This window comes from Scardinius erythrophthalmus (assembly GCF_964197995.2).
Source record: "Scardinius erythrophthalmus genome assembly, chromosome: 11".
Lineage (NCBI taxonomy): Eukaryota > Metazoa > Chordata > Actinopteri > Cypriniformes > Leuciscidae > Scardinius > Scardinius erythrophthalmus.
Genome location: NC_138231.1, coordinates 39952327 through 39967370, shown reverse-complemented (window position 1 = coordinate 39967370; position 15044 = coordinate 39952327). Strand labels below are relative to the sequence as shown.

General features: G+C 37.7%; 1 protein-coding gene across 5 annotated transcripts in view; it reads right to left on the bottom strand.

Moving 5' to 3' along the window:
- The window catches only part of nhsl1b (NHS-like 1b), a 107375-nt gene that overhangs the window by 16787 nt on the left and 75544 nt on the right, over nucleotides 1-15044 (bottom strand). For all 5 annotated transcript variants that reach the window (XM_081378061.1, XM_081378060.1, XM_081378062.1 and 2 more), the window contains exon 2: nucleotides 190-342. In XM_081378061.1, the coding sequence (XP_081234187.1) occupies nucleotides 190-342 (153 nt within the window). The remainder of the gene's footprint in view (nucleotides 1-189; nucleotides 343-15044) is intronic.

Genomic DNA, 15044 nt, shown 5'->3' with positions numbered 1-15044 from the left:
GCTCTGAGCTGTACTGTTAAATCGACCCCTGGATGTCACTAACAGGCCGTTTCACAGGTGTCCAGTGTGCGCTTTAGAGCAATGAGTGACATCATGGGCACGTTCACCTGCTGTTTGTTCCCATAGCAATGCTGATCTCATGAGAACTACAGCAGGTCTGAGGTTGATTCTGGTGTGTGCGGCTCATACCTCTGAGAGCTGTTTTCAAGTTAACTTTGGCCTGGCGGTGCAGGTCTTCCACGCAGGCCGGTCTGGATCCCGGCAGAAAGACGTTCTCCTGCTGGTGCCATGGAGCCGTGTAGTGCACAGTCCACTTTTTCTCTTCATCCAGATTAGATACAGCTAAAAAAGAAAGACACTTCAAATTATTAATATGCCATTATAAACATTTCAAATTACCTAAATGTAGCTGTTTATTCTAGCAAAACTCATTGAACTCAACACAAAGGACATGCACGATTTGCCAAATGCAAGTAATAGCCGCCAAATGTGTCCATTTGTGGACTCACCGTGAGTCAAAACAGAGCCAAAATTACTTTTTTTTTTTTTTTTACTCTGCTACACTTTTTACTGAGTCATACCCCTTCTCCACCAAAAAAGAACTGGTTCGGAACTGGTGCTGGTTCAAAGTTGGTTCATTTTGCGAACCTTCTCAGAACCTGTTTGTTTTTCCACTGACTAGAGAGCCCAACGAACGACGTCGTTTTGCACTGTATACGTTGCCATACGTCTTAGCTTTCCCAACTTCAAGCATAACAATTACAATAATGGACTACATCGTCTTTCTGCAAATGTTTCTCCTGGCTTTGCGATCCTAAATTGGGGTCAGAAGAAGACGTTTAGAACACATTTGTGCTGCTCGTCTGGATTACTATAGACGGAGGTTACGTTCGAGAAGAAGTTCAACAATAACCCCGCCCTCATTCCCCGACGTAAGCATGACGTGGTAAAAGAACGGTTCTAGTCCAGCAAAGAGTTGGTGCCGCTTTGGAACCAATTTTCCTAGCCAAGAACCGGTTCTTTGGCTGTCGAAACACAAAGAACTGGTTCGCGAGTAGGCTCCAAACCGGCACCAGCACTGCCTTGGTGGAAAAGGGGTATCAGTGAACCCCAAAAAACTGGAACCAAGAGTGACCCAAAGTGAACAGGAAGACCAGTAAACTACCTAGCAGAGGTGCAAATGAGCCATGGGGAATGTTGAAGGGAAGACCCCTGGAGCTGGAACCCCCAGCTGTCCCGACAGCAAACAAACGAGAACAACAGGCTGGTCGTTATAACGTGAGAGGAAGGGAAAGTAGAGGAGCAGAGGCGGGGGTTCTCTCACAGGTGCGAGGAGCTCTGTCCACAGGTGGCACTGGGCCATTAGGCCGTGATGGCCCATCATGTGAGAGCTGCCAGACTTGACAAGCGGAGCCCACGGGAGGCCTTTGTCTTCATTCATGAGGCATCAGGACTTTCAATATAGAAGTGATTTCTTACTCCCTCTTCAGAGAGACTAACACATGATGACGTGTGACTGCAAATGAATCTATCAAGGGCTTCTGTGCACAGCTTCAGGTATCACTCAGGCCAAATACCTTTGCGAGAATTTGAATTTTAAATGAATAAATAAATAAATAGATTAATATTGTGCAATACACTACCATGAAAAAAGTTTGGGGTCAGTAAAAATTCAAAATGTTTTTTAAAAGTCCCTTATGCACAACAAAGCTGCATTTATTCGATCAAAAATATATATATATATTTTTTAAATAACTTTTCTATATACAAATCTCTCTTTCAATATATATATATGAAGAGTTCAGATGCAAAAGCCTCAAAGTGCCGTCTGAAATTTTCTTCTAAAATGAGCATTTTTATCAAGCCTGTATGTTTAAGTTCAGTAATTTAACTTTTATGAATTAATAGGTAATTTTCATTGCCATTAAAGTGAAATAACTGAACATAAACATACAAGCTTGATAAAAATGATCATTCTAGAAGAAAATTTAAGATGGCACTTAGAGGCTTTTGCATCTGAAGTGTTCATATGATGCCAACATACAGTTGTTTGGATCTAAAGTACAGGGGGGAGGTGGTGGACTCGATCTCAGGGCAATCAAACCAAGTGTGAAAACATGTTCTTTTATTCCTTCTCCAGGTTTATCTCCGTTTATTAACCACAACACTGGGTCTTTGAACTTATTGTTCAAATCAATGCTGGGCTTCAAAGGGACGCTTTCTCCTCAAAGGCATCATCTGTGAATGTGCAGACATCAGGTGGGACAAAGCAGTCAAACACATGAGAGGATGCAGAGGGCATTCAGTACTGTAGAAAAACACGTTACAAATACAGCCGTTTGTAAACTGAACGACACTGATCATCAAGTGCTGAATCTCTCTGTTTAGGACATAAATTAACTGCTTAAAGTCTGTGAGAGCCACCAAACATCAAACTTCCAAAGTGCAGAGGCATTTAGCTGTGTGTTATACTGAACAAAAAACAAATCACAGACTTATCCCTAGAAAGTGTTCACAGTCGGAAATATTGATGCATTGAGTTTTCATTTCATTTGTGCTTTTGCCTAGGGTTAGTACCTAAATGTTATGTAATCATGGCTTCATTGGTAACAACTAAACAGGTCAATAATCTACCAACCAGCCAACACTGTCACATAACCAGACCAACAACGAATCTGTGCAAACAGTAGTGTAGTGAGCCTAAATAATGGTTTTCTAAAAGTGTTCTTGAACACATCACTGCAAAAAAGACACTCAAGCAAATGTGTTCATTCTATCAAGAGGACCATTTGCAGGAGGACAAAATGCACAAACAGCATTAAACAACCTTACTACTCTCAGTAGGAGAGATAAAAGTGAGCAAGCCCTTTGAAGTGCCTACAGTAAATATCAGAAGATTCTAGAATGGGCAATACACACACACACGCACGTACTCAGATAGCCCGGTCCCCAACCCATTAAACCTGTCTGTGTGCTCTCGGGGAGTGAGGAGAGCGGCAGCAGGAACAAAAACCTGCATTGTGCCCAACATCAATCTCCACATCAGCCTGAGCTCAGCACTCAGAATCAGCCTATTGAAAACTCCCATAATCCCTCTGGTACTGCTCATACCCGCACAAAACACACTTTGCAGTTACCACCACGTGTAGCACTGAAATAAAATGAGCTCATCCACCAAATTTCAGTTCAAAAGATAAATGACTATAATTAAAAATGAATCACAATTTTATTTAATTTATTATAATTTTATCAATTTATAATAATATATAATATTATAATTTGTTAATTGTACTCCTGAGATATCAAACAAAAAATATTTATTACAAATTATTATTAACATTGGATTATGTTTTTTTAAGGTTTGCCTTTTAATTTAGCTAATAAGGCATTTGATGTCAATGAACTAAAGGTTACATAAGTAGATCAACCAGTTTCTGGTTCAAGTGCAAATTGTATACAACGGAAAGAGCTGATAATAAATTCTGATTAATAGAATAAAATATATTATAATTATAATATTCTTAAAATATTTAATATCATAAAGCTCTATTTTTCTTAATTTGTAATATTACATACTATTTCTATACTATAAATTCTATACTATTTTATCTAAAAACAAATTAAAACAATATTAAATTAAATATTTTGAGATCTGTTAACATCGTTTTTTTAATTACATCAATTAACAATGTTATTAAAATATGAGTGTTATTAAAAATGAACTTAGTGAAAACGAGATTTAAAAATACAAGGGAATTGAGAATGCACATTAAATTTTGACCAATACAGATTTTTTTTTTTACTATAAAAAAACTAAACTATTATTGGCTGATAACTGATATAGTACTAATATACTGCACATGTCTAACATAAATATTTGAATATAGCGTAGGTCTAAAAAAAGATGCACACAAGCACTATTGTTCATACATGGTCATTGGTCACTCTCTGGTCATCAAGGTGTTAACAGGTTTGTTTTAGGTTATCTATTAAGTGTACAGGAAATGACTCATCAGTCCATGTTGAAATACAGATTTACAGCTCTATATGAACTCTGAACTTACACACCTGACAATCAAAGTCCTGGCACATTCAATGAAATCCCTTCAAATTAAAAGAAACCACAAACTGAGAGATTAACAAAACACAATGCTATTTAAACAAGTTCAGAAAACTAACTAGAAACCCGTCTGATCTCCATCAGCACTGGACAAATACGGCCAAAGAGTTCTTACCCTTCCGTTTGAAGTATTTAATGACTGACTTGAGTGAAGTCCCGATGAACACCATTATTCCAGAGTGTGTGAGGCAGGTGGACCCTGTGTAGAACTGTGACGGCCTCCCAGTACACGGGAGCGCTGGACGACTGGTGTGTGTCGACAAGCTGGTGTCCTTTTGCCAACAAGTCAGTATGTGCCTCTCCCCATTTGATCAACGCTTATCGCCTCAACAATGAGCCCCTCCTACTCATACACACACACACACACACACCCTCAACCCAACCCTGGGAAACACCTCCTCCTCCCCTACACACACACACACACACACACACACACACACACACTCCCTGGGGCTTGGAGAGAGGGGTGTAGTATATGCCCCTCTGTTCATCTGTGCTTCGGTTACCAAGGAGCTCTCCAATATGATCAGCTCATCCGAGGCATCCGCCCTGCTTCTACTCTAATACAAGAATCACAAATGAGATATCTTTAATCTCGCAATTGTTTCTCCTATGCCACAATTGAGACTTTTGTTAAAATTTCTGATTTTCTTCTATGAAAAAGATGCTTGAATGTTTATACACGTCTCCTCTAGAGTCAAAGATGATTTCTCAATAGAAATCTCAAAATGTGCTCAGATTTGCCAAGATACGAAGTTTTTTGTTACTACTCTAATACACGAGCAAACAGGAAAGGAAAGAAACATTACAAATGAAATCCCTGTATTTCAACCGTTTCTTCTAGAAGGCAATGAGTTAAAACAGAGGCTTTTGCTCAGAAAAAGACCTCTCCAGAACCTGTCCTCTTATGCTCACCAAGTTTAGATTAATTTGATAAAAAAATTAAACTTTAAAATTTAAAACATTATTATTATTATTTTTTTATTGTCATTTACTCCTGTGATGGCAAAGCTGAATTTTCAGCATCATTACACCAGTCTTCAGTGTCACATGATCCTTCAGAAATTCAAATATGCTGATTTGATGATCAAGAAAGTTCTTATTATCATGAAAATTTCTTATTATGAACGTTGAAAATATTTTTTTTTAGAAACAGAAGTTTAGTATAATAGTATTTTCTGCAAAAAATGTAAATACAAGTCTTTATTGTCACTTTTGATCAATTTGATTTATCATCGCTGAATAAACCGAATAGCTGAATAATATTGAATATATAGATATATAGTCCCCCAACGGTGGCCCAGTCAACAAATATGTTAATTTAATTTCTCTTAAGGCATTTTAGCAGAATCATCAGACATTTTAAGAATAAATAAGAACTTAGTTAAGTGAAAGAAGAACCTCTGAGCAATAAAACTCTCACTTCGGACCCTGATGCTTTGATTTCATCTGCTGTAACCAGGCATGTGTGTGTTCATTCTTTCGTCATTCACATATGTGCACATCCGTCTCGGTCTTCGCCGGAGGACAGAAGGAGCGGGTCTCCCACTGATAAGCCGTGTTAGCACACAGCCGCTGAATCTAGACCACTGGAATATAGATCACACACACAATCTGCCTCATTGTCTACATGCACACACACACACACACACACACCATGACCCTGTTTCTTTTCATTATGAGGGGGTGCGGAGGGATCTGAATGGAAGGGGGATGAAGGGTGGGTGAATTTGGACCTGAATGGAGTTGCAAATGATTACTGAACTAGAGGAGTAATGCATTGAACACCCCTCCCCCCTAAAATATCCCAATCACACCCACAACAAGCCAAACTCACACTTCTAGGCCATTCCTGAGCTTTACTTGCTTATATTTGCTGGTTAAAATGTTTTTAATGTGTAACAAGTGAATCTAAAAGAGGAAACAAGTGTGTGCTGCTCTCTTTTACTCACTGCCAAATTCACACAGTAAGGCTTTTCTCTGCATATCCGGCCTCTTCCTCTCGAGCCTATTCTCTCTGCACGTGCATTTGTGTGTATTCCAGACTCGCTGTTTCCATGCTGTCTGGCACACGTACAGTATCAGGATTATGTAGCTCACGCCGGCTGCAGTAATTAACACGCTATTGTTCTGGTCTCACTCCACAGACGGCTCAACATCTCGGTCTGTCACTGCCGGATTACAGTCATCGCAGACTGTCTATCTGTGTGTGTGTTTATGCGTGCGTACAGTGTGACATACCTCATGGCTAATCACTTGAACAGAAATGGCAAATGTATGGCAATTGCACAAAAGTTTGTTTCCCGCATTCAGATGTGAGGCATGTTCGCTAAGTGTCAGAAATCTATTCATGAGATTCTGGGGTGAAGTTGAACAGCCAATCAGAGTGCTTGAATCTCTCACACTTTTCACACTTGGTCTGGGCTCTCTGCATCCGACAGACCCACATTATGTGTGTGTGTGTGTGTGTGTGTAATGGAGCAGTTGTCATATCCCTTCCTCTTCACAAGCACACACACGTATGCTTTCTCAAAACTATTTCCTGCAATTGTGAAAGGTGAAAATCATCATCAGGAGAAAACTTAAAATGAACCATCTTACAGAAAGGTCAAAAAGTGTGAGAGCACATGGAAAATCTTTTATTTAGTTTAACCCAAAAGTTTTCATATTTTGAAAAATTTAAAACAAAAATGATATAAAATAAATTAGCATTCAGGATTCAGCACTATTTTAGGCTACTAATCAAATATGCAAATTTGTGACATTTATATTAATTTTTCAATTCAACTTAAAAAAAAAATCTTATTTAAACCTGGGCATAATTCAAAAGTTTTACAATTTTGATCAATTTAAAACAAAAGTAATGTTACAAAATAAGAAGCATTCAGGATTCAGTACTATTTTAGATCACTAATCAAATATGTGACTTGATTAATGTCATTCATATTAATATCAATTCAACTTTTATTTTTAATTTAAAAAAGACGACTATAGAATACAATTTATTTTAATACTCATCTCCAGTGTTGGGGAAAGTTACTTTTAAAAGTAATGTGTAGTTACTTCCTAAAAAAGTAACTTATTGCGTTATTTTGTTACTTTTATTGAAATTAATGTTACATTACTTTTTCTCACTGGGGCTGGGCTTGATTTTTTTCTTTTTTTTTATAGAAATAAATAAATAAAAAAGTTATATTTTTGGCAAATGGCCCTTTCACACCAAAAGTGAAATGAAGTCTCAGGCTGAAGGAAATGCTAATTTATGTTTTAGAAAACACCTGCTTATTGGTATGGTTGAATTAGATCATCGAAGGTCAGCAGAAAAGGCATTGGTTTATAAAGTGAGATTAAATACATAAAGTATATTGGTGTTATTTAACATATTCAATTATGAAGGTTTGCATAATATCCTGATTTTGCATTTTGATTTGATTCATTTTGAGGGATACTGAATCTGTTTTTGTGCAAGTGAGATAAATAAAGCTTTTTCACATTTAGTCTAGACCTACAATAACCGTCATGTTCAACGCCACTGCAACTTACTCTCAATTTCTCCAAACATGGGGACAGGAGAGGTGAAAGTCAATAAACGGGAAAAACAAAGTAACTTGCGTTACTTGTTTGAAAAAGTAACTTCGTATTTTGTTGTAAATTTAAAAGCAATGCATTACTTTAGCTTGTTACTAGAAAAAAGTAATCAGATTACATAACTTGCGTTACTTGTAATGCGTAACACTGTTCATCTCTTATCTTGCCCTTCTCTCTATTTCTCTGTCCTCTCAAAAACTTCTATCCTCCCCCATTTCTCATTCACTCTCCTGCCATTGCTTTTGGTGCTTATTACCGTAATCCCGATTGATTTTTCCTCTTCTTTCCCCTTTAACCCTGTCCTGTGGGCTTGTTGGTCTGATCTTAAAAGCATTTGTCTGATTTATCTTAGCAAAAGAGAAACAGAGAGTGTGTGGCAGGTACGAGGAGACCTCATGCCAGCACTGTACCTGTTCAGAGTGTTTGTTCAGTTTACTGAGGTCAGCTCTCACATTCTGAACACAAACACAGCTGTCACTGATACTCGGCTACAACTAATACAAATATTCTGCATTTTCAATCTGCAGTTTAGAACAAAGAGAGAAAGTTAGGGTCTTCTGTTTTTGAAAGCTATGAAACCTTATTTGATCCACAAATAAGTGTCATGGCAAGATAACTAATCCTTTGAACTTTAAGGAGGAAAATAGAATTAATGATACACTGCAGCATCAGGATTTCAGAGAAGTTAGAGATTAAGCAGAAGAGCACATGCACATAAATCCATATATAATTGCAGCTAGAAAGATTGTTTTCTTCTCTTCAAGGTCAGTCTTAATGACATAGGGCCTCTTTCCCACACACCTCTGACACACAATCACACAACTCTCAAGAGACTAACAGTTATACACATTAATTTCTCTCATTTCTAACTTGTTTTAATGACTGACCTGCAACTTCAGCAATCACTGGGCCGCTATAGAAAGAAAGCAAGAGAAACTACACACTGTGAGATGCACACGCTCAGATCACGACACTGACGACCATATTTTCTAGAAGTCTGTGTATATCTGAAGAGTTCAGATGCAAAAGCCTCTAAGTGCCGTCTGAGATTTTCTTCTAGAATGATCATTTTTTATCAAGCTTGTATATTTAAGTTCAGTAAATTCACTTAAATGGCAATGAAAATTACCTATTAATTGTCATTTAAGTGAAATTACTGAACTTAAATATACGAGCTTGATAAAAATGATCATTCTAGAAGAAAATCTCAGACGGCACTTAGAGGCTTTTGCATCTGAACTCTGTTTTCTAGAATAATTGTAATGTTCATTAAAGGGATTCCCATCCAAAAAAAGATTCTGTGAAGCTTGATGTAAGCAAGTTGTGAGCGTGCAAGAAGTGACGGTTGTTTGTGCAGTGGATAAATAAATAAATAAAATTCAGAAGTCACAGTGGAAGCCTGGAGCAGATGAGGTCATCAACATGAGTCAAGAGGAATCTTTTGTTAATGCAAAACATGCGCGCACACACACACACACACGCACACACTAATTCTGCTTTTTCTTCAGACCCCAAACACTTTGTATTTACCCATAACAAATCACTCAATCCCTCACTATGAGACGCAGTAGCAGTAAAACACTTATCAACCGTCTACTGCCACACACGAGACAAGAGAAATCTGCATAAAAACAAACGTCGTCTACTTGGTTCTGAAAGAAAGGCAATAAAAGGCTGCAGGGTTGGAAAGCGTTTGAAATCAGGCCTGGGCTTATTAGCATTAAGTTTGATTTGCAGATAAGGCTTGTTAACAGAGGGATGGTCAGAAAACATCCAGACAGAGCACTTGAGCGTTTGACACTCCACCGATCCTGCGAGAAGTTTCCTCAAGCCAGTCGTGTTCATGCAGGAGTAGCGATGTATTGTGTTGTGTCCTGAAAAGGAGACTCAAGCCATGTCTGGCCGTAGCGTGTCTGCAAGAGAGTATGTGTGTGTATAAAAGGTCAAGCATTGTGTTGAATAATAGGCTTGGGCCACTCAGTGAAGGCATTCCCCGCTATTGTATCGTCAACGAGAACAAACTTATTATGAACGTCTAATGGTTAAAGCTAGCCTGAATAAAGCACACATAACGTACAAGCTAACTGAGGGAGGAGAACCTTCAACAGACAACAAACGACATCCGAACTGATGAGCTGAATAAAGTTAGGGAGAAAAAACAGAGATGCACTAAGAAAAGAAAAATGATTCCCTTTGAAGTGGAGTCGTTCAGAAAGCCACACCTTGGTGAGAACACAGAAAAGCTGAGCATGAAAGAGAGATGCAATAAAACTAAATCCAAAGGGGGGAAGATCAGAAAGGAGGGGAAAGCATTAGCTGTTGCGAGTAATGAGTCGGCTTCTTTATGAATTACAAATCACAGAAAATGTATTCAGATCACTAGTTAGTGTGGGGAAACTCCTGAGAAACTCCTATAGGAATTAGGTAAAAGCTGAGGAAAGACCTTATATGAATGTTCATATAAAATGATCAAAAAAGTTGTAAGAAGAAAAATTATAATCATTAACCAGATTTAATAAATATATAATTACATTTACTACCAGAAAACAACTTGCTTACAGTTGTATCCACATATAATATTAAACTGGGATAGAGGAAATGATTTTATCAGAAAAAACAAAATGATTCCAATGATAACTAATAATAAACCAAATGTAGTCCTACTATTGTGTGACTTTTATTTATTTATTTTTGCTTTCACTAATGTCCAATCAGCTTCCTACACCCCAGGAACAGTTATATTTGGCCTCTGTGTCTGTTTTCTTGTCTAAAAGAGAATAACCACCCTGGCTGGCTATAAATAAGACCAACAACAGTCTGTTTCTAAACACAAACAGGCGTGCAATGAACCAGCAAGTTGCTTTTTTACAGGACACCAGGCGGGTAGCTGTTAATGTGTCCCCCTCACACAAAGTCTTTTCAGCGAGTTTCCCTCTGAGGAGTTAGATCCGTTAGAGCCGTTTGTGTGGACACTAAGGCAGTTTTGTTCAGACATGGTGAGAGCCGTAATTCTGTCTGTTTTGTGGGGAGATTTAAGGGCTGACTCAAATTTATTTGTGCCTTTCTGTTTCAATACTATTAAAAGGGAATAGCCCGTTTCTCTCCATTTAACATGATATACTCGTATAAAACATGATAAAGTTTTGGGCCAGTAAGACGTTTTAATACTTAGTCTCTTATGCTCAAACACGGCTGCATATTTGGTCAAATAAATACAGTAAAAACAGAAATAAAATATTATTCAAATGTAAAATAAACGTTTTCTATTGCTGAGATTTCAGCATCATTACTCCAGTCTTCAGTGTCACATGATCCTTCAGAAATCATTCTAATATGTTGATTTGGTGCTCAAGAAAAATGTTTTATTATTACACGTTAAAACTGTCGCGCCACTTAATATTTTTGAGGAAACCATAATACATTTTTTTCAGGATTCTTTGATGATTATATTTGAAAATGATCAATTTTTCAGTTTTCTTTGAGTAATAGAAAGTTCAAAAGAACAGCATTTATTTGAAATAGAAATCTTTTGAAACGTTTTCAATGTATTTACTCCCACTTTTGATCAATTCAATGCATCCTTGTTGAATAAAATGATCAATTTCTTTAAAAAAATCTTTTATAATGTATATGTTTTGGAGCTCAACTGGTTTGACTCCCTGGGACCACACATACTAATAAAAATGCATACTTGGAATGCATGTTTAAAAACATCAGTCAAATGCATAAACATGTCCACGTGCCTGTGGAGCCCGTGTACAACAGCTGTCTGAGGGGAGCCATTACTGAAGAAAAGCTTCAGTTTGAGCACCAGTCTCATGGCACCTCATCAGCTGAAGATGTTCCATTGCGATGACCTGCCAAAGTACACAAAGCTCCATGTTTCCCTAATGCACAGAGTTCAGAGAATTAGATGAGGCAGAATGCATGGAAACAAGTGAACCTCACACACACTGGGGCATCTAAGGACACATCAGACATGCACACACACCACCATCTAACTAAGTCTTCTGCAATATGGATTTGAGCGACAGGTCAAATAATTGGAAAGCAGGCTTTGTCTCAAGCCCTTTGTGCATTAAAATGCAATAGGTGGAGATGCTGGCTGTAAAAGGTCATGGGGATAGTACGTCAATTTGATGCTTCAAAGACTGTGTGCTTGTCTCATCACATGATCAACCTCTAATGCAGCTCATTGAATTCATCAGGGTGGACAAGTCGCGTGTTCTGTCTAGTCCTGCTTAAATTAAAGATTGAGACAAAGACCGTCCTGAAAATGCACATGTGATATTTGCTTTGATAAGTGGGACAAATTCAATAACATTAAAGATCAAGAGTATTCTTTGAAATAAAAGTGCGTTTGAAAAAGATATCTGGCTGATAGTAATTTAAATTTTACAGTAGGATCATGTAATTAACCACAGTGTGCATTATAACTGATATACAGTATACATACAATTTTCAAATGTTTTTGAAAGAAGTCTCTTATGCTCTTGCTGTATAGCAAAAACACAGTAAAACAGAAACATTGTAAAATATTTGTCTGTGACATTTGTCATTATCCTTCAGGACTCATTCTAATATACTGATTTGATGTTTAAGAAATATTTCTTATGATTAGGGATGCACCGAAATGAAAATTATGGGTCAAAACCAAAAATTTAGGATGCACTAGGCCGAAAACCGAAACCGAAAATAATAAATTAAAAATCAATGAATCAATGAAACTTATTTAATAATCAACACTCAAATAGTTAAAACTGAGTTGAAGTAGAAATCTTTTGCAAGAATATAAATGTCTAATATCACTTTTGAACCATTTAATGCATTCTTGCTGAATAAAAGTATTCATTTAAATTGTAAAACCTTACTGACCCCAACCTTTTGTATGGTAGTGTATATTTAAGAATAAAAGGGCACCTTAAGTTTTCAGGTTTGTCAGTATTAGCTCCAGCATTTTAATGGATCATAAGGGGTTGGTAAGGTTCTAGTCTGCATTAATGTAATGGTTAAGTGAATTTAACCTACTTCACTCCACAATGGCCAATGCTCATCCAACCTAGCAAATGTTGCTCAGCCAATCAACACTGGCCCTATAAGGGTGAGACGAAATCGAAGAGCGTCAAAAGCAATGAGCTGCAGGATGGCTAGGTCTGATTAGGAGACAATAAGCAGCATGCAGATAGATTTCCCAAAGAGCTCGTAATCATGATGAGGGGGGATCTCTGGGGACGGGGGGGAAATATGTGTGATTCCAATGTACCGGAGCAAAATGACCCATATTTGCCACCATAGGCAGGAACCGGTAGTCGATGGAGAGAAATGGTGCATGATTAAGTCAGTCTGCATCCGGAGTTCAAACTTCATCAGAGTCTGGACAAACCCCGGGATTTGATAAACAACAAAAGGAATTTGCCAAGAGCAACAGAGCTCTTATAGGACACTTCAAACTGATAAAACTGGGAGAAAATGAGGAATATAACAGCCAATTAGTCAAATGCAACCATGTGAGGGATCTGCAACATTATTTTAGTCAGATTTCCACTGAGACTTCAGCCTCAGGGAGGAGATGGAGTCACTGTTGCTGTGGAAACAGGACATGACGATGCCAGGATGCACCAACGGGACACCAATCTTTTTTTTCGGGACAACAATCCCTTTTGTCATTAACGAGAGATCAGGGATTCAGAGCATAAATATGCAGCATTACTAACACACACAGACAGACACACATTCACACACATAGGTAGAGACATATCTATAAAGAGGAAAATTGGGAGAGATAACAATTACGGATCAGTCCATAGAGACTCTTAATGGAAGCATGAACATGGGGATGTGCAAATTAACAGGCTTTTAATAAGTAAGACAGCTGCCATGATAGTGCTGCACATTTTCACTCCACATTAAAACACATAGTGCTTAATTATCCATCGTTACAATTTAGGCTAATTTAACGACAAGGCTATCATTTAGCCATCTTGAAGCAGAGAAAATATACAAATAGGCATCTTTGAGGACACCTGGATTTGGAAAGACTCATTTCGTTAAGTGGCAAATAGACCCTCAAGTGCAAGCTCAAGGGTGAGGGGTTGTGTAAAGGGGGTTTGTATAACCAGTAATCCTATCCCACAAACCTGTCCTCTCTCTCTGAATTATGCAGGGAAAGATGAAAGAAGGGGCTTGAAATCACTCAAATCTTCCCCTCCTCCTCCTCTCCTGTGTCCTATCAATATGATGAAGCGCCAGAGATGTTAAAAGAGAGTTCATTTCATATAGATCCTAAGTCCACTTTTATAACCTGCCTCTCCCTCTGAGGAGTCCCAAAGGAGTCTGGGTAATTCACTGATCAAATATTGAACTTTAAAACGCTTCTGGGATTACCTTTGAGAGGGCCCACATATTTCTCTTTAACAACAAAAGCAATTCTCTGTATCCAAATAGGTGTACATCTTTGCAACACCGAATGCAAATAGCATTCATAGTTAGTTAGTTCGTAGGTTGACGTAATTATAATAATTTCTTCAGTGAATTCAGTACATAATTGAAGCATTAAAGGGATAGTTCACTTTGAAATAAAATTTTGGTGTGTTTTAGCTTACCTCAAGGGCATCCAAGATGTAGGTGTCTTTGTTTCCGCAGTAGTTTCAATTTTGATATTTTTAGGTCAAACCGTTCTTGTCTGTCAGTCATATAATGCAGGTCTATGGTCACTGTCTCAAAGAGCATGCAGAGTGAAGTCCAAATTAAACAATTCCCCATCGTAAGTACACATTGATGGCCTAAGACACGAAACGAGCGGTTTGTGTGAGAAAACGAACAGTATTTATGTCGTTTTTACCTCTTGTACACTTTCCGGCACTTGCGCAGACTAAGCCAGAACGCACGCACACGTCACACACCAGGAAGATCACTTGGATGTGGTTGTGTAGAGGTAAAAACAATATAAATACTGTTCGTTTTCTCACACAAACCGCTCGTTTCGTGTCTTAGGCCATCAATGTGTACTTACGATGGGGAATTGTTTAATTTGGACTTCTCTGTGCATGCTCTTTGAGACAGTGACCATAGACCTGCATTATATGACTGACAGACAAAAACGGTTTGACCTAAAAATATCAAAATTGAAACTACTGCGGAAACAAAGACACCTACATCTTGGATGCCCTTGAGGTAAGCTAAAACATACCAAAATTTAATTTCAAAGTGAACTATCCCTTTAAAAGTACTAAAAATAAAACAAATAAAAACTACAACTTTTAATTAAAGCTATATAAAATATATATAAAACAGAAACTAATAAAAAATTACAAAAGTACATAAAATTATTAAATCT